At 42.1% G+C, this 17,943-nt stretch overlaps 1 protein-coding gene across 2 annotated transcripts; it reads right to left on the bottom strand.

The window, feature by feature from the left end:
• Window positions 1-1,683: 1,683 nt before the first annotated feature.
• SAMD9L (sterile alpha motif domain containing 9 like) lies at window positions 1,684-14,235 on the bottom strand. 2 transcript variants are annotated; one of them, XM_059818582.1, is made up of 2 exons: window positions 14,223-14,235; window positions 1,684-7,918 (listed from the first exon to the last, which is right to left on the bottom strand). In XM_059818582.1, exon 2 carries the CDS (start codon window positions 7,915-7,917, stop codon window positions 3,133-3,135), a length of 4,785 nt encoding a protein of 1,594 aa, XP_059674565.1. In that variant the 5' UTR covers window position 7,918; window positions 14,223-14,235; the 3' UTR covers window positions 1,684-3,132. The 2 variants fall into 2 exon arrangements, with proteins under 2 accessions (XP_059674565.1, XP_059674566.1); XM_059818583.1 differs by lacking the exon at window positions 14,223-14,235 and adding an exon at window positions 9,354-9,364.
• Between the last annotated feature and the right edge of the window lie 3,708 nt (window positions 14,236-17,943).

Below are 17,943 nucleotides of genomic sequence, written 5' to 3' on the forward strand. Positions count from 1 at the left end.
ATGACATCATATGGTATGGAATATCCCTTTGGTCAGTTGGGGTCAGCTGTCCCGGCTGTGTCCCCTCCCAACTTCTTGTGCACCCCCAGCCTACTCGCTGGTGGGGTGGTGTGAGAAGCAGAAAAGGCCTTGACTCTGTGTAAGCACTACTCAGCAGTAACTAAAACATCCCTGTGTATCAACACCATATTCAGCACAAATCCAAAACATATCCCCATACTGGCTACTATGGAGAAAATTAACGCTATCCCAGCCAAAACCAGCACACATGATCAGCTGGTATGATTGCTAGTCTGCATGCCAGCAGCTGACCTTATTTTCCCTTCTCCCTTCCCTTCCCTTCCCTTCCCTTCCCTTCCCTTCCCTTCCCTTCCCTTCCCTTCCCTTCCCTTCCCTTCCCTTCCCTTCCCTTCCCTTCCCTTCCCTTCCCTTCCCTTCCCTTCCCTTCCCTTCCCTTCCCTTCCCTTCCCTTCCCTTCCCTTCCCTTCCCTTCCCTTCCCTTCCCTTCCCTTCTCTCTGCCCTGCCCTTCCCTGCCCCCTTGTGTGCTTTTTTGTTCCATTGAGCTTCTTTCCCTTGAGCATCATGGCTCTCCATCCTTGCCTCTTGTCCCATCACTTTCTGATACCTGTTTCTCAGTTCGTGTTGACTCTGCCACTTTTCTCATCCTAAATCTTAGCAGCCATGCTCCAGTCTGTTTCCCCTAAGATCTCCTTAGTGGAAATTATCCTTTCTGTCACGAGTTGTGAAGTCCCTCCATGTTCTGTACTTCTAGCTCTGATTTTAGACAGAGAAGGATACTCAATACTCTTAACTTCCACCCCCTAAACTGATTTTTGCAGGCCTTGCACTCCTCCAAGAGAGCATTCCTCAGCTCCTGTTCCTACGCAGGTGTTCACAGTCCACAAATGCTGCTTGGTTGCAGTGGGAAGCCTGGCTGCTCCATCAGCACACAAGGGAGCTGCTGAGATGATAGAATTGCAACGGTTTGTGAAAGTCAAACAGCTTCCTGGGCCTCCCTGCCTCTCCTCCTTCCTGCAGACCTGGCTTTGGCTCCTGTACAACCAAGTTGTATCAGGTTGTATCCTCCAGGTTTCTAGACTCAGCACTGACAGCACAGAACTGAGCTCTTAGCTTTGACTTGGCCCATCACAGCCCAGACCTGCAACTTCTGGGGCTGTCACCTGTGTATAGACTCTGCTGTTAAAACCCAAGTTTGCATATGCCCATATACAAATTACAGTCTTTTCAGGACTTGCAACTTGATAAAATTGGGCTTGTGCAGACAAATGTCCACTCGCATCTACATTTTTTCTCCTTCCAGAGTAAACCCTTTTTTAAACACCACTCCAAAGAATTCCTGAGCATGCTGGAAAAAACTGGTAGAGTTGTTTAACATAGGCAATACAACATATTTTTTTCTTGACCTCACACTTGGAAGCTTCTGAGCCCTTTGGCTTTAATTAACACAAAATACGTCTGGGGCAGATATTTGGCAGGGGAGAGCTTAGTTTTCAAAATACACAGATTAGCAAAGTTATGAGCTATGAAAAAATGGTCTTACAAAGTAATGGAAAAGAGAAAATACTTGTAAAAAGCAATTCTGACAGCACACTGCACAATTAAGGATGTTATCAAATATCTGTATTTATTAACGACCTACTGCTGATAAAAATACAATTTTATAACAAACAGCCTGATATATACAAATAATAAAATCCATATTTCTGTAAACTCACACAGGCATGTAGTACAGAATCTAGCATGTAACGCACTGTGCCAGATCCCAAGGGTTATTAGTAAATGTACACACGTTGCGGGCAAAACAGTCTCAGCTTGGGGAGTTTCACTTAATTTATTGTCAATTAACATAAATGTTTAATTACTGATTGGGGTTTTGAGAAAACAAGATGACAAACAACTAAGCAAACACTAAGGGAAATGCCTTTCTTCCCCTTTGAGCTTCAGTCCAACACCTCCCCTTCCACATGTCTCCAACAGCATCTCCTGCACCATTTCTCCTCTGGTTTTCATGAATCATATGCACATAGTGCAAAGTGCAACACTTTGCACGCCACAGACAGTAGTAACTTCTGGTTTCTGGTGCTTCGCACCGATATCTTTTCCTTTTTTGGAACATTAATTGTGTCTAAACATAGCAGGCAGTTTTATACACATGAGGAAGGCAATGCAATCAATGACCACTTTAAGCATTTAAATTGCCTATTTTTGCGAAGATCAAAGTTGATAATAAATCTGTCACTGGAAGGAACTAATGCAATTTATAAGGAAATGAATGACCAAACTGCATCAATTTTATATAAAGCAGAAGCAGACACACCACAAAAGAATAAAATCTATTAAATATGGACATCAAATGCCAACTGGTGTGTGCTTTTACAGTACAGCAGAAAGTAGCTGTATCTTTAATAATCACATATTTAGAAATGCCATGAGAAGGTAATAGACCAGTACTTCTGTCCTCCCACAAGATGTACAGCTTGGCTATTAATAGAGGCCCATATACAAATGCATTACGTTACTCAAGCACGTACAATAATAACAGAGAAAAAAACGCTACTTTGCAACTGAATGGCCTTTTACATTACCCTTGTGCCAAGATGACACCATATACAGTGGAGCATCAGGAAATGTTACATGATACATGTTTTCTAACATACATTCCTTGTTCTTACATTACTTATACAAGAGTACAAAAATCGTGGTGAGACAGCCTTCATTACAAGCAATGGCAAAAAAGCTAGCAAAATAGTACGGTTCTTAAAAGTTATGGTATTTAAAAATAACATTTTCAAAATATTCTTTTTTAGAATTCTCTGAGGTTTTTTGAATGATTTCTCATGTTGTTATCAACCAAAGAACTTTGAGTAGTAGTGACCAGTCTACAGGACTAACTGCACCAACATTTCAGTTTGACTGACTGTCCAAACAGCAGTTATGACAGTAGAGAGACAATTCTGCATGTGACTAAAAGACTAACATAGTGAGGAAGGAAATATAATGGACAGCCTGAGGTTGTCATTTGCAATTGTTGACCAAAAAAAACCCAAACCAAAGCCCAGTTAAAGGATAATTTTACCTGAAAAAGCCTTGTAGCTGAGAAACTGCAGTATCTATTGTTTTAATGACAGACTTTGTATGTTGTATGCCAGGAGACCAGCAATGGAAAACCCAAGGTAGAAAGACACTCCTTCTATATTTGGGCCATTTTTCAATAGGCATGAAGGAACAGGCTGCACTGGTATCCTAAAGGTTTCATTGCTGCCATAGTCTACGTAGATAACATTACCTTCAGCTCTTCCATCCAAAGGAAGCAAAAGATCTTGAACAGCTTGTTCCTTCCAGATATTTCCACTCTGCCAGAGGGAATTCAGTTCCTGTTCTGAAAGTGAACTAAAAAGCTGATCTATTTTTCCTTTGTGAACAAATCTGTTCAGGCCACTGCCTTTTGCCAGATAGAAAAGAGTAAGAGGTTGCCTGGAACGACACAGGGTTCCATAGAGCTTTTTGAAAGACTCACTTAAGCGTCTAACAAAAGTTTCCATTTTCCTGGAATCTTCATTTAGTTCTTTTCTATTTTGGGGCCAGAACAACAAGGAGGCTAGGAAGAAAGGCTCTACATACTGAGAAGTTGGTTTCACTTCCTGTAGAATGCTTAGAAGCAGACTTCTCAGCACCTTAGAAGGATGTAACTTAACAGATTTAGGTTTAATGCAGTTCAGAACAACATTTGCCAAAATCAAATTCTGTTTGTCTTTCAGTGTTGCTTGTACATCCTCCTCGCACAAAAATGCATATGCTTCTACTATGTCTTCTATTTCTCTGTCAGCATTTCTGTGATTTCTGTGGAGGTATTCCAAAATGCCAGAAAATGAGCCTGCTCTGGAGGCCTCCACAGTGTCTCTGTATGCTTCTATATACTGAGACATAGACCACTTTGAGACCTGTGTACTTTTCAGTTGCTCAAAACTGAAATCACAAAATATTTCTGTGTATTTGGTAAAACGTTCTTGAAACTTCTCATACAATTTTGCGTCTACAATTTCTTTTTCATTGGTCTGTGTTTTGAAAAACATGAAGTAGTTTTCAAAAAAGTCAAATGCCCTTTTCAACCGTGATCGCAAATGACATAAAAAGCTGGAATAATGCTCAAGAACCTTGAACATTTCACCCTCTGTGTTAGGGTTATCTACATTCAAAACACTATTTCCTGATAGATACTTTGTCATATTTTTTCTACACTGTAAGTCTTTTTTGTTGAAAAAAGGAACATGCCAAAGGACATCAATAACATAAAGACAAGTTTCTATCTCTCCTTGATAACCAGCAGTATTGTATATTTGAAATTTTCTTTTAAGCTTTTGATGCTGTGAATATTGTACATTGTCCGCATTTTCAGCTTGCCACTGAGATTCTCTGAAAGCCTGTGAAGCATTCTCAGCAAGCTCTAGCAAGTGCTTCAGTTCCTCAGCTGTCAGGACTGTGCTCTTTGCCTTGCACTCTACATAGTATCTTAGCTTACTTTTGAAGACTTGACCTAGTGTATCTGATATGTATGAATTGTGTTGTGCTCTTTGTTTGGCTTCTTTGGCCCAGTATAATGCAGAGTCAAATTTCCTTTCTTTAATGTAGAAGTATCTTGCTAACGCTTGGCAAATGTAACCATTTTGCTCAAATCTAGCGGATGCTTCTTTTAACACATATTCCACATTACCACACTTCTCTTCCCTATGAATGGCTTCAATTAAGGGGGAAAACAATGTGTCTGACTCATCGCCATGTTCCTTGCGCTGCCTAGTAATCAGCAGGGTTTGTATATCATGAGTAAGTTCGTCTTGCTTTAATGAAGTCTTATAAAATAAGTCTTCTTTCAATAACTGCAATGTAATTTCACTTTTAGGCAAGTCATAGGTTAGTTTCAATTCTGTTAGGCAGTGAGATGCTATCAATGGGTGAATGATACGAAGACCTTTGTATGTCGTGTATTTGTGTACCTGATTATATATTAGAATATTGGAACAAATTCCCATCTTTTCTATCAATTTGTCTTTACTGCAGCCAATCTCTTGAGAATTAATTCCTAAGAATTCTTCACATAGTGATATTGAAACTGTAGATGTTCTTACATATGAGTTTAACAGTGTCAGATAGCAAACAAGTTGTGCTGGTTTAGAGGCAGTATTCAAGTTACACAAGGTATTTTTTACCACTTTTTCTATGTACTTTGGATCAAAGTTTTTCTTCATAATCATAAATGAATAGAAATTTTCAGGATTTGTATGCACCTTTTCAATACATTTTAGTTTCTGATCAAAGGCCCTTTGCTCTTTTTGAGAAAGCATATGTTTTAAAGAAATACTGTTCAAGAAATTGATTGTTGAACTTTCATCAGGATTCTGAGATCTCATGCAGTTTAGAATGATCACTAAAGGAGTTACATACCGAATGCATTTTTCTGTTATAGCCGCCTGAATTTCTTTCTGCAGAAAATAAACATTTTCTTGCTCTTCAAAATCATCCACAAGAAGTAACACTGGTAAATAGCCTGAGTCATTGTTTGCTCCACAGGTGAGTAAAGTTGTTAGCTGTGTTCCAAAATCACTTGGTTTGTTTTTCAGAACAGCACACCTGAATCGTTTCCGGAGATCCCAAAGGATATGCATAGCTAATGTTGTCCCACCACAGCCTGGGTGGTGGTAAAGGTTGATAATTTTTACAGGTGATTGATTAGCACTGTTAGATGAAGACAGAATTAGGTGTTCAAGCTTTTCATAACTGTCCCTTCTGATAAAATCTGAAGTATAATTTTCAGAAGAAAAATAGAAATTCCACCATGATACTTTACCACCTCGATAAAAATCTTCTTCCCGCTTTTTCAGGAAATTTTTAAATTTGTCTGCATCCTTCTCTATTCCTGTGTCTTTGCATTCATTTTCACAAAGTATTTCTAATGATGCCATGGAGTCTTCTTGCTTCTTTAGAAGAATGGTAGAATGACCAACAGAGGGCAGAAGTCTTTCAGAAGACTGTGTCATTGATTTTAATTTTATGATGGTACCATTTACCATTTGCAGGGTTAAATTAGAAACACATTTGTTTGAAAGTGCTTCCTCACTAATGCCTCTGGCATGCAGAAGATCTTTCCATCGCTGGTACGTACCTGCACCAATGCAAATGCAGACCATGTATTCTAGTCCCTTTAATTCTTGGTAAAATGCCACAAAAGTCTCAGTAAGGGGATCTGCTGAATCCTCCACTGTGGAAAGCAAAAGAAACACTATTAAAAACTTTCCATTCTGCTTTACATCTTTGTGTGAAAGAAATGAAATCATTTTTCTGACACCAGCAGCTCTGTCTCGTTGCCACGAAGTGGGATCTAATGGTAGTTCGTTATTGCCTTTGAAGTCTGATCCACCATTGCAGAAAATCCAGTTGGTCTCCTGATGCAGTTTCAGCTTTTCAGCTTGTTCTGAAACTGAACCCACCTTGTTTTCATAATAATCTGGGAAGTGAAGTTTGGCATTTCGATTTTTTTTGTAAGTCTTGAACACACCATTCATTTCTGATTCAAAATCGAAGTCAAGCACAGCAAACCATTTTATTTCCTGTAAAAAGTCTAAGTGAGAAGTTTGACTTGGGTTGCACTTGTTTGTTACCAAAATGTAGTAGTCATAATAAGAACTATCTAGTGAGTCCCTGTTACCTGTGAGCAGACTAACTAGCTTTAGTCCTTCATTCATTGACTTCTTTTGCTTTAAGTTATATTCTTCCTCTGCTCTTTTACGAGAATCTGCTAAAGATGTCAAGGTACCTTTAAAAGTTTCAAATTCTTTTGTATTTTGAATATTTTTGGAACTAGCTCCATCCCGGATGAAGACAGCTTTTTTCCAACTCTTACTCTCATATTGGTATATGTAGGTAGAGAAATATTTTGTATCACACATGCAGTGTTGGGGAACCACATCTATTTCAATGACAAACATATGTGATGGGGTTCCATTTTGTAATAATACTTCCACAAATCTAGGTTCTCTAATGCAAGCTTTTGCAATGCTAGTATATTGCTTATTAAAGTACTTTCCGATGGATTTATTAAAATGGTCAATGTATGCTTCTTTCTTGGTAACTTTTATTCCTACAATTTCCCCATGTGGATTGTCACGTACTCCAAAATGAATAGTGCCATTTGTGCGGGAGTTCATGCAGGCTGCAGCAAATCTAAAGACTTCGTTGCTAAATTTCATCATGACATCCTCTTCTAGTGCCTTCTCTGTGTTGGTAAGTAATTTGAATTCATGTGCTGGATCAATGAGATTGAGTGGCCCAGTTTCAGGGACATTAAGAATATTATACTGTGTGTATCGAGTACCATCACTGAAATTGTCAAAAGGATATGGCATACACATCTTTCCAGTTGGGTGCTGGCTGCTTGACAGTGGCTTCTCTGATATGTTCTCTTTGTCAGCTGACTTCATTGCTTTTCTGTCTTCTATGGGCTCCATCTCAGAATCCTGCAGTATACTGGAATTAAATGACCCATATTTCTTCTTGCACTCTTTCTTTGCAATTTCTCCATCTTCTCCTTCTCCATGAAAACTCTGTTCAATGCCTTCTTGTTCCATAGCCTGGTTTGAACCTTTAGCTAGAATGTCATGCTCTTTCAGGAAATACATTATTTGAAGAGCAGGCCCATGAGGTATGCCCATTTCCACAAAATCTGCTTTAGTCATCAGTTTCAAAGTAAAACCAGTCACATCTTGGTTAAACAGGATTTCTGCGTATTTCTGGTCAATCTTAACAACTTCAGTTGCCCATTGTCTGACTTCCTCTTTTGTCCACTGTTTGATATGTTGACATGAATGTGAGTTCTCATTTTTTTCACTGTTTGCATTTTCCATTCTTTAAGGAAAAAATCACAAAATTAATAAACAAGTGATTTATGATAGACTATTAACTGAATAACATGTATTTCCTTGCTATTATCGACCATTAATTTCATTAGTGTAATCTGCCACATGCAATACAACAGTTCAATTAGGGGACATGTGGGAATGCAAAGTAAGATCATATATAAGGCATTAGCTACTTACAGTAGACGGATTTATTACAAAATAATTTTATTTGGGTCCTGTTTTTAAACCACTTCTGTAGCTGACACTACACAAAAATTGTGACTGAAACCTATTTGTGGTCATTTGGACACCTATTTGTGGTTGTATAGGCCATCCAATAATTAAAAAATATTCATAAAATCATAGAATCATAGAATATCCTGAGTTGGAGGGGACCCATGAGGATCATTGAGCCCAACTCCTGACTCCACACAGGACAATCTAAAAATTAAACCATATACCTAAGAGCATTGTCCAAACACTTCTTGAACACCGGCAGGCTTGGGGCCATGACCACTTCCCTGGGGAGTTTGTTCCAGTGCTTGACCACCCTCTCAGTGAAGAACTTTTTCCTAATATCCAATCTGAACTTCTCCCGATGCAGCTTTAAGACATTCTCTCGTGTCCTATCACTGGACACTAGGCAGAAGAGATCAGCACCTCCCTCTCTGCTCCCCTTCATGAGGAATTTGTAGACAGCAATGAGGTCGCCTGTCAGTCTCCTCTTTTCTAAGCTTAACAAACCTAGCATCCTCAGCCGCTCCTCATAAGTCACGCCTTCTAGTCCTTTCACCGTATTTGTTTCCCTCCTTTCGACACATTCTGATATTTTTATATCCTTACATTGTGGACCCCAAAACTGCACACAGTACTCGAGGTGAGGCCACACCAATGCTGAGTATAGTGGGACAATCACTTCCCTCGAAGGGGAAAGGGGATGAAGCCAGGCTACCCAGAGATGAGCCTAGGGGTGACGTGCCACTGTCGGGGGCAAGACCGGTAGCCCAGCTCAAGTGCATCTATTCCAATGCACGCAGCATGGGCGGCAAACAGGAGGAGCTGGAAGCCATTGTGCAGCGGGGCAGCTATGACGTGGTCGCCATCACAGAAACATGGTGGGACGACTCGCATGGCTGGAGTGCTGCGATGGAGGGCTATAAGCTCTTCAGGAGGGATAGACAAGGAAGGAGAGGCGGTGGGGTGGCTCTGTACGTCAAGGAGTGCTTTGATTGTATAGAGCTCGATGATTGTCACGACGGGGTTGAATGCTTATGGGTAAGGATGAGGGGGAAGGCCAACAAGCCGGATATCCTGCTGGGGGTCTGTTATAGACCACCCGACCAGGGCGTAGAAGCCGATGAAGCGTTCTACAAGCGACTGGCAGAAGTCTCACAGTCGCAAGCCCTTGCTCTTGTGGGGGGTGGGGGGGGACTTCAACTTACCGGATGTCTGCTGGAAGTACAACACAGCTAAGAGGAAACAGTCCCAGAGGTTCCTCGAGTGTGTGGAAGATAACTTCCTCACGCAGCTGGTAAGCGAGCCTACCAGGGGAGGTGCCCTGCTTGACCTGGTGTTTACAAACAGAGAGGGTCTGGTGGGAGAAGTGAAGGTCGGAGGCCGTCTTGGGCTTAATGACCATGAAATGATAGAGTTTTCAATTTTTAGCCAAGTAAGGAGGGGGGTCAGCAATACCACTACCAGGGACTTCCGAAGGGCAGACTTTGGCCTGTTCAGGACACTGGTTGGGAGGGTCCCTTGGGAGACGGTCCTGAAGGGCAAAGGGGCCCAGGAAGGCTGGACCTTCTTCAAGAAGGAAATCTTGAAGGCGCAGGAGCAGGCAGTGCCCATGTGCCGTAAGAAGAGCCGGCGGGGAAGACGACCGGCCTGGCTGAACAAGGAGCTTATGCTGAGGCTCGGGGAAAAAAAGAGAACTTACCACCTCTGGAAGAAGGGGCAGGCAAGTGAAGAAGAATACAAGGACCTCGTTAGGTCATGCAGAGAGGGAATTAGGAAGGCGAAAGCCCAGCTAGAGCTCAACCTGGCCATGGTCGTGAGGGACAACAAAAAAAGCTTCTATAAATACATTAACAACAAAAAGAGAGCCAAGGAGGATCTCCATCCTCTACTGGATGCGGCGGGGAACATTGTCACGAAGGATGAGGAAAAGGCTGACGTACTTAATGCCTTCTTTGCCTCAGTCTTTAACAGCCACACCAGGTATCCTCAGGGTATCCATCTCCCTGAGCTGGAAGACAGGGATGGAGAGCAAAGTAGGCTCCCCACGATCCAGGAGGAAGCAGTTAACGACCTGCTATGCCACCTGGACACTCATAAGTCTATGGGGCCTGATGGCATCCACCCAAGGGTGCTGAGGGAGCTGGCGGAGGAGCTTGCCAAGCCGCTCTCCATCATTTATCAACAGTCCTGGTCAACGGGGGAGGTCCCGGACGACTGGAGGCTTGCCAACGTGACGCCCATCTACAAGAAGGGTTGGAAGGAGGATCCGGGGAACGACAGGCCTGTCAGCCTGACCTCGGTGCCGGGGAAGGTTATGGAGAGGCTCATCTTGAGGGCGCTCACGGGACACGTGCAGGACAACCAAGGGATCAGGCCCAGCCAGCACGGGGTCATGAAAGGCAGGTCCTGCTTGACCAACCTGATCTCCTTCTATGACCAGGTAACCCGCCTAGTGGATGAGGGGAAGGCTGTGGATGTTGTCTACCTGGACTTCAGCAAAGCCTTTGACACTGTTCCCCACAGTATTCTCCTGGAGAAGCTGGCGGCTCGTGGTTTAGACAGGTACACTCTTTGCTGGGTAAAAAACTGGCTGGATGGCCAAGCCCAGAGAGTTGTGGTGAATGGGGTGAAATCCAGCTGGCGGCCGGTCACAAGCGGAGTCCCCCAGGGCTCTTGTTTAACATCTTTATTGATGATCTGGATGAGGGGATCGAGTGCACCCTCAGCAAGTTTGCAGACGACACCAAGTTGGGCAGGAGTGTTGATCTGCTTGAGGGTAGGAAGTCTCTGCAGAGGGATCTGGGCAGGCTGGATCGATGGGCCGAGGCCAACCGGATGAAGTTCAATAAGGCCAAGTGCCGGGTTCTACACTTTGGCCACAATAACCCCATGCAACGCTACAGGCTTGGGGACGAGTGGCTGGAAAGCTCCCCCGCAGAAAAGGACCTGGGGGTGTTGTTTGACAGCCGGCTGAATATGAGCCAGCAGTGTGCCCAGGTGGCCAAGAAGGCCAACGGCATCCTGGCCTGTATCAGAAACAGTGTGGCCAGCAGGAGCAGGGAGGTGATCATGCCTCTGTACTCGCCTCTGGTGAGGCCGCACCTCGAATACTGTGTTCAGTTTTGGGCCCCTCACTACAAGAAAGACATTGAGGTGCTGGAGCGTGTCCAGAGAAGGGCGACGAAGCTGGTGAGGGGTCTGGAGCACAAGTCTTATGAGGAGCGGCTGAGGAAACTGGGGTTGTTCAGTCTGGAGAAGAGGAGGCTGAGGGGAGACCTTATCGCTCTCTACAACTACCTGAAAGGGGGTTGCAGAGAGGTGGGTGTTGGTCTCTTCTCCCAAGTGACTAGTGACAGGACAAGAGGAAATGGCCTCAAGTTGCGCCAGGGGAGGTTCAGGCTGGATATTAGGAAAAATTTCTTTACTGAGAGAGTGGTGAAACATTGGAATAGGCTGCCCAGGGAGGTGGTAGAGTCACCCTCCCTGGAGGTATTCAAGGAGCGTGTGGATGTGGCATTGTGGGATGTGGCTTGATGGGCATGGTGCTGTGTGGTGTTGGGTGGGTTGGTTTTTGGTGTGTTGTGGTTTGTTTTTTGTGGGTTTTTTTTTTTTTTTTTAAGGTTGGACTTGATGATCTTACAGGTCTTTTCCAACCTTAGTGATTCTGTGATTCTGTGATTCTGTGAATGTTTTTTTTTGACCAGTTCGCTATACTGTGCTTAATGCACCCCAGGATACGGTTGGCCCTTTTCGCCACCAGGGCACATTGTTAACTCTTATTGTGCTTACCATCAACTAAAACGCCCAGATCCCGTTCTGCAGGGCTGCACTCCAGCCTCTTGTCCTCCAATCTATACATACATCCAGGATTACACTGTCCCAGGTGCAGAATCTGGCATTTGTCCTCATTAAACTTCATACGGTTGGTGACTGCCCAGAACTCTAATCTACCAAGATCTCCCTGCAAGGCTTCTCAACCAATGGCTCCTGTTAGTATCACTGGCAAACTTGCTTAGTGTGCACTCAACTCCTGTGTCCAGGTCATTGATAAAAACATTGAAGAGAACTGATCTTAAGATTGAGCCCTGGAGACCACCACTAGTGACTGGCCACCAGCCAGATGTTACTCCATTTACTACAATGCTTTGAGTCCAACCCTTCAGCCAGTTGTTCACCCATCATGTTGTGTACATGTCACAAATGGCTCTCATTCAGTACCCAGTTTGGTGAAGAAGAAAAATCAACTGCACATGGAAATTCAACTTTTTTTTTATGCTTAGATGTGGTTAGGTACAGAACTTGCTTGAATAACACTGTAAAGAGACATTGGGGTAGAGAGATACTGCTGTCGTTACTTAGCTGTTGCTATTGCAAATGAAAGGAAAAGCTTTTCGGTATTACCTTTTCAGTACCTTTTGAATTCACTAAGGTTTCTCAAATTAAACAAAAGCAAGTAGTTCAGCAGCATTTGTGGAGATAAGCGACAAGGAGAAAAGTATCTTACAGTCCACTTGGACTTAGTAAATGTGGACTTTTTGCAAAAACTTTAAGGAGACAAACACAATAAAATAAAATAAAATAATTCCCCTTACTAGTGTCTAATTTTACTTCATCCTCTCACTTTCTTTGGGAGAATTATATTCATTCATCTGAAACTTTTACTTTATGAATTTGCACCCACCTACAGTTGTTGCATTAGTGGTAATGGTCTCCTCCATGCATCTTTTGTTATTCACAGCTGAGTATTCCTGAGACAAAATGACTTCTTAGATTTTTCCAGTGAAATTTTGTTTTCTGAAAGAACAATTGGTTATCTAAGCCACCCTAGCAACATGCTTTCCTCAATTTATTATTCGATTTCCTAAACTGTAAATATTAGTTACGGCTGTAAGTAATACTGCTGTAAAGATTTCTTACGGCTAGTGGGGACAAACAACTGTCTTACCTTTGGCCAAGCTGCCTCCTGATTTAACTAACGAACTGTGAGAGCAGAGGAAAAAGGTGGGGCTGTGGGCTATGGAAGCCTGCAGTTGCATTTTCTCCCTTTCGCTCACAGAAAAAGAAAAACTAGTTTCTGATTCTTCAAAATGCCACTATGGTAAGCACATGCTATCAAAAATTGAGGGTTCAGGGGAAAGAAGCTCAATGTTTTTATGCCGTGACTGAAGTAGCTATCGTATTCACCAGTAACTCCACCCAGGGTATCTAAAAGCTGAGAAAAGAAACTGAAACTAAAGCACTTCTGCTCAGAGGCAGTGTTCAACCCAGCAATGTAGAAGTATGGTTTTAATTCTCACGAAATTTATACTTTCTAATAGAGGTACAATTTACTCCTAACATAAAAGCAAACATGTTTATATCCTTAAAACAGTTACTCCATATTTTAGTGTTTGGAACTCCCCTAATGAGATAAAGCTCCAGAATGGGATACTTTCATTTCCTAGACATGATGCAGTGTTTCTACGTTTCACGTTACTGGGTAGTTAATGATTCTGACTAACTGAAATACTTTAAAGATGTCCTTTTCCAACATGGGATAACTCTATCATATTATTTCTGCAGAATAATTTCTTTGAGGACATATTCCTTGGGATTATTTCACTGTAATCTCATAGCAACCACTTTGCATGTGCAGATGTTCAATAGATTTGGAAGAGTTTATTTTAGTAGTTTATAGATCATCTTATATATAAAATTAATGTCTAAAAAAAAAAAAAAGACATGCTATCAGACTAAGCCATCAGGTCTTCATAAAATATTTCAGCCTAGAAGTAAATATGCATGTGCTTACTGTAACTTTTCTGTTCTACAGGTTTTTTCCTATAGTTGTTCAATACATGTATTTTGTTCAAGCAGGAAATCCAACAGCTAAAATTCAGCTGAACTGCTTTTCTAACGTATGGGACAAAACCCCCTAAAATTAGTTCATAAACTTCTAATGGAAGTCTGGGGTCAGAAATAGTAGGAAGGAAAGAGCATCAATAGACATATGATCAGTTTTTCCCAGTGGCAAACACCCATCTCTAGAGAAGAGAAATGACAGTGCCTACTAGAGAATAATCATTATTCCTTACCTTTTCCCTGTGTGCTTCTAATTTACCCTTCCAACATGGTGTCTAAATGCTGTAGACTGGGCAAGTCAGAAGCTGGGTGATGCAGAGAAATAGGAGGAAATAGATGCAGGGTGTTTGAGAGGTTCTTCTGCTCTAATCCCCTTTTGCTTTCTCTTTTACCAACCTACGTTGCTTCAGGTCTGCCTCTTCCTAACTTCCTCTTTGGGAAATCATTGTTCTCTTAGGAAATTAATGCAAGAATTCTGTTCTAGGATGCATTTATTAAAACACACAGCACTGTCTTGAGCTGCTATCCAGAAACTTGAGAAATTAGGAAACACCGTCTGAGCAATACTTTGCTAATAAAACGCAATTAATGAGACATATGGTCTTAAACCAGCAGAACTTTCTTGGAATGAGGGGGAAGAAAGGGAAATAATACAAGAGGTGCTTTTGAAAAATGTGAATATTCTTCAAGATAGGCATTTTTGAATAGTCAGGCTTACTGACTTGCTCCTCATCTTGGTTGCTTCATATCCCAGACTGCAAATATGTTAGTTTATTCCTGGTCTCCTTCTTCAGAGCAAACAACTAGTTTGATTTGAAGTGCAGCTTGGGTATAGCTCTGTGGATAGTTTACTCCAGAAAAGTTTTCCCTTACGCAGTGTGCTCGTATTGCACTGTACCCTCTTCCAGCACCCAGTGAACAAGCTTTATGTTGTAATACCCTGCTGTTGAATGCTTCTACTTCCAATCTTTCACAGTACTGACACCAATCTTACAATACCCTACTCCACTGACCATTGCCATTACACTGTTTTTTCATCCTTTGCCCTTGACTGTCTTGAATGACCATGATAAGCAGCAGGCATCTGAGGAAGATAATGACTATTAAAACACATTTGTTTAGAAGGGTGGCAGCAAGAGTGCTCGCACTAGCAGTTGTGTGTCCAATCCCACAGACGAAGAGGTTGAAAATCCTTGTATTGGGGGTAAGGACCCACATTGGAGCAGTTCATGAAGGACTGCACCCTGTGGGAAGGACTCAAGCTGGGACAGGGGAAAAGTGTGAGGAGGAAGGAGCAGCTGAGAGGAACAGCTATGGACTGACCAAACTGTTATGAACTGACCACAGTCCGCCATTCCCCATCCCCCTAAGCCAGTCGGGGTGGTGGAGGGAGGAGGTGGAAGAGTTGGGAAAGAAGGAATGAAAATGAGCCTGGGAAAATGGAGTAGGGTGGGAGAAGTTGTTTTAGTTTTTTTCCTTGTTTCTCACCATTCAACTCTATTTTAATTGGCAATGAATTAAATTCATTTTTCCCAAGTCAGGTCTGTTTTGCCTGTAACGGTAACTGGTAAGTTATGTCCCTGTCTTTTTCTTGACCCAGGAGCTTTAGCATCTTATTTTCTCTATCCTGCTGAGGAGGGGAAGTGAAAGGGTGGCTGGGTGGGCATCTGGCAGCCAGCCAAGGTCAATCTATCACAATGCTTCGGAATGATATCTGTTCTGAGTACAACTGGGTGAGGTCACCAGGGTACTGTTTTAGAAAGCAAACAGCATCTCCAGCTACCACAAAGCCCAGCTAAGGAAAAGCTAGCATCTCTTCCAGTTGTTGATGCTATCATAATACTATTGCTTTCTATTCTTATATGCTTCCCCATGTACTTTAGCTACTTATATTTCTTAAGTCCTGGCATGCACCCGTCTGCTATTGCACAAATTCTTACTGGAAAAATTATATCACTACCTGTTGAATCCCTAATTGCTGCACTTTTCAGGAATGCATCCTCAGCAGATAGAATGGTATGGCTGTACATTAAAAACTCCCATATATTCTCATGTCAAGGCCAAGGGATACAAACTAATGCTTGATATGATGCAATAAAAACATCACCTTTCCAGGCTGTGGTGCAGGTCTGACATTATTTTAAGCGCTCTGGTATGAAAAATTTTAAGAAATAACAATACTGTCTTTGACTCAGCATGTGGGACTCGGAGAACACCAAGTGCCATGAAGTGCAGCATCTGCTTTAGATGCTGCTGGCCCTGAGCACTGCAGATGTGAGCCATTGCTGCACCCTTTTGCTTGGGGGAGAGTGACTTCTTTCTCTGGCAGGTGCCTTTGTTTATAGAGGCATAGCCTGCTTCCCTGGAGATCATTAAAGTTTTCTCCCTGGAGCTGTGTGAGCTTGCTGAGGCAGCTGGTTACTTCTCATCTGTAGGAATTCAAGCAATGCCCAAATTGAGCTGTTGCCCCAGAGGGGCAAAGTTTCCCCAGCTTCATCCCAGTTTACGGAGCTCTGCTGCCAGTGAGGGGGACTTGCCTGGTGTTACAGATTACCTACCCCATGCTTGAGGCTGCTGGATGAGAGGCTGTGCAGACAATATATCCTCATATTAACCAGATCATTGTTGGCACACCTGGCTAGCTCTGTTTTCTTATCTATCATTACCACTACTCAGCTTCAATCCTACCAGTCTTGCGAGACAGACTCCTCTTTAGCTGATCTACTCTCTGTGCTTTGACTAGAGTTGTTCATCCATTGTTTTCACAAGGTTTTGGGTTAAGGGTTTTTTTTTTTTGGTGTTAACTATTTCTATTAACCAGGTCTGCTGTTCTGGTATGGTATGCCTTGCCTATTTGGCCATCAGCAGTATCCCTTTCCCACAAGTTTTTTCCCTTCAGATGCCATTTGCAGACATTGAAGCACGAAGTTTGTTGATGTGGTTCTCCAGCATAAAATCAACTCTTCTAAAATGACTTCATTGTTTAGTCAAATAAAAATTCTTATTGTACATCAGGTCTTTCCCTGTAGTCTCATTATTCAGCAAAACTGAGTAATAAATACTATCTTGTTTCTCAGTGACTGGTGTGGAAACTCACCACTGAAATCCTGTCCCCCGCTGCAACTCATAGGATTTGTTCTCTAATGTATATTAGTAATGCCCATAATGATACCATTCCTTCTGCATTTTCTTTGCCTATTGAAATTAGAGATCATTGCTCATATCCAGTGTGATCTGTAGATCAGACTGCCAGCAGTTCTCAAGTTTCCAGTTATAAGAGCTTCCAGAGTTATTTTGATTCCTGCTATTTCCTAATTCCTTTATATTTGTCAAATCATTATATATACAATATTATTCTGCCATTTCAACCTTTACTCTATCTTTTGACACCTATATTCCATGATTATTACCCCACTGTATTTTTGTTACTTTAATAATTTCTCCTATCATATTCTGCACTAACACTTGAAATAATCCAGCCAGCTCCTTGAGATCTTCTCAGTAGTGAAAAAAAATTTGCATGATCTTTTACAGAACTTGTTTCTTCTTCCCTTTTTTTTAAAAAAAAAATTCAGCTCTTTTCTTTACTCTGTTCCCTAAGTTACTACTCATCCATTTCTTATGCTGTTTCTCCTTGCTGTCCTACTGATACCTACTGATATATATCTGTTCCAGCATCTGTTCTATTTTTCAGGTGTGGAGGTCACACAGAGAGAGGTCTCCAGAGCTTTTTCTTTTCGGAGGTAAGTAACTTCTGTGTCTACTTTGGTGATAGCCTCTCAACTTTTCTTTAAAAAGACTTAGTAATCACATAGGCCTGTATTTTTGTGATGCTGATGTGACTGTCTGGCCATTTCTCTCATAGTTTCCTCTGTTTGCCCATCATCCTCCCTTAAGTTCTTTCTCAAAACTTCCTGCAAGTTACTCTCCTTCCTCCTAGGGTTGTGCTTCCTG

The sequence above is a fragment of the Gavia stellata genome, chromosome 6 (genome assembly GCF_030936135.1).
Source record: "Gavia stellata isolate bGavSte3 chromosome 6, bGavSte3.hap2, whole genome shotgun sequence".
NCBI classification, from domain to species: domain Eukaryota; kingdom Metazoa; phylum Chordata; class Aves; order Gaviiformes; family Gaviidae; genus Gavia; species Gavia stellata.

What these genes read in the sequence shown, in the direction of transcription:
- SAMD9L (XM_059818582.1), bottom strand. Translation starts at nt 7,917, where the DNA reads ATGGAAAATGCAAACAGTGAAAAAAATGAGAACTCACATTCATGTCAA.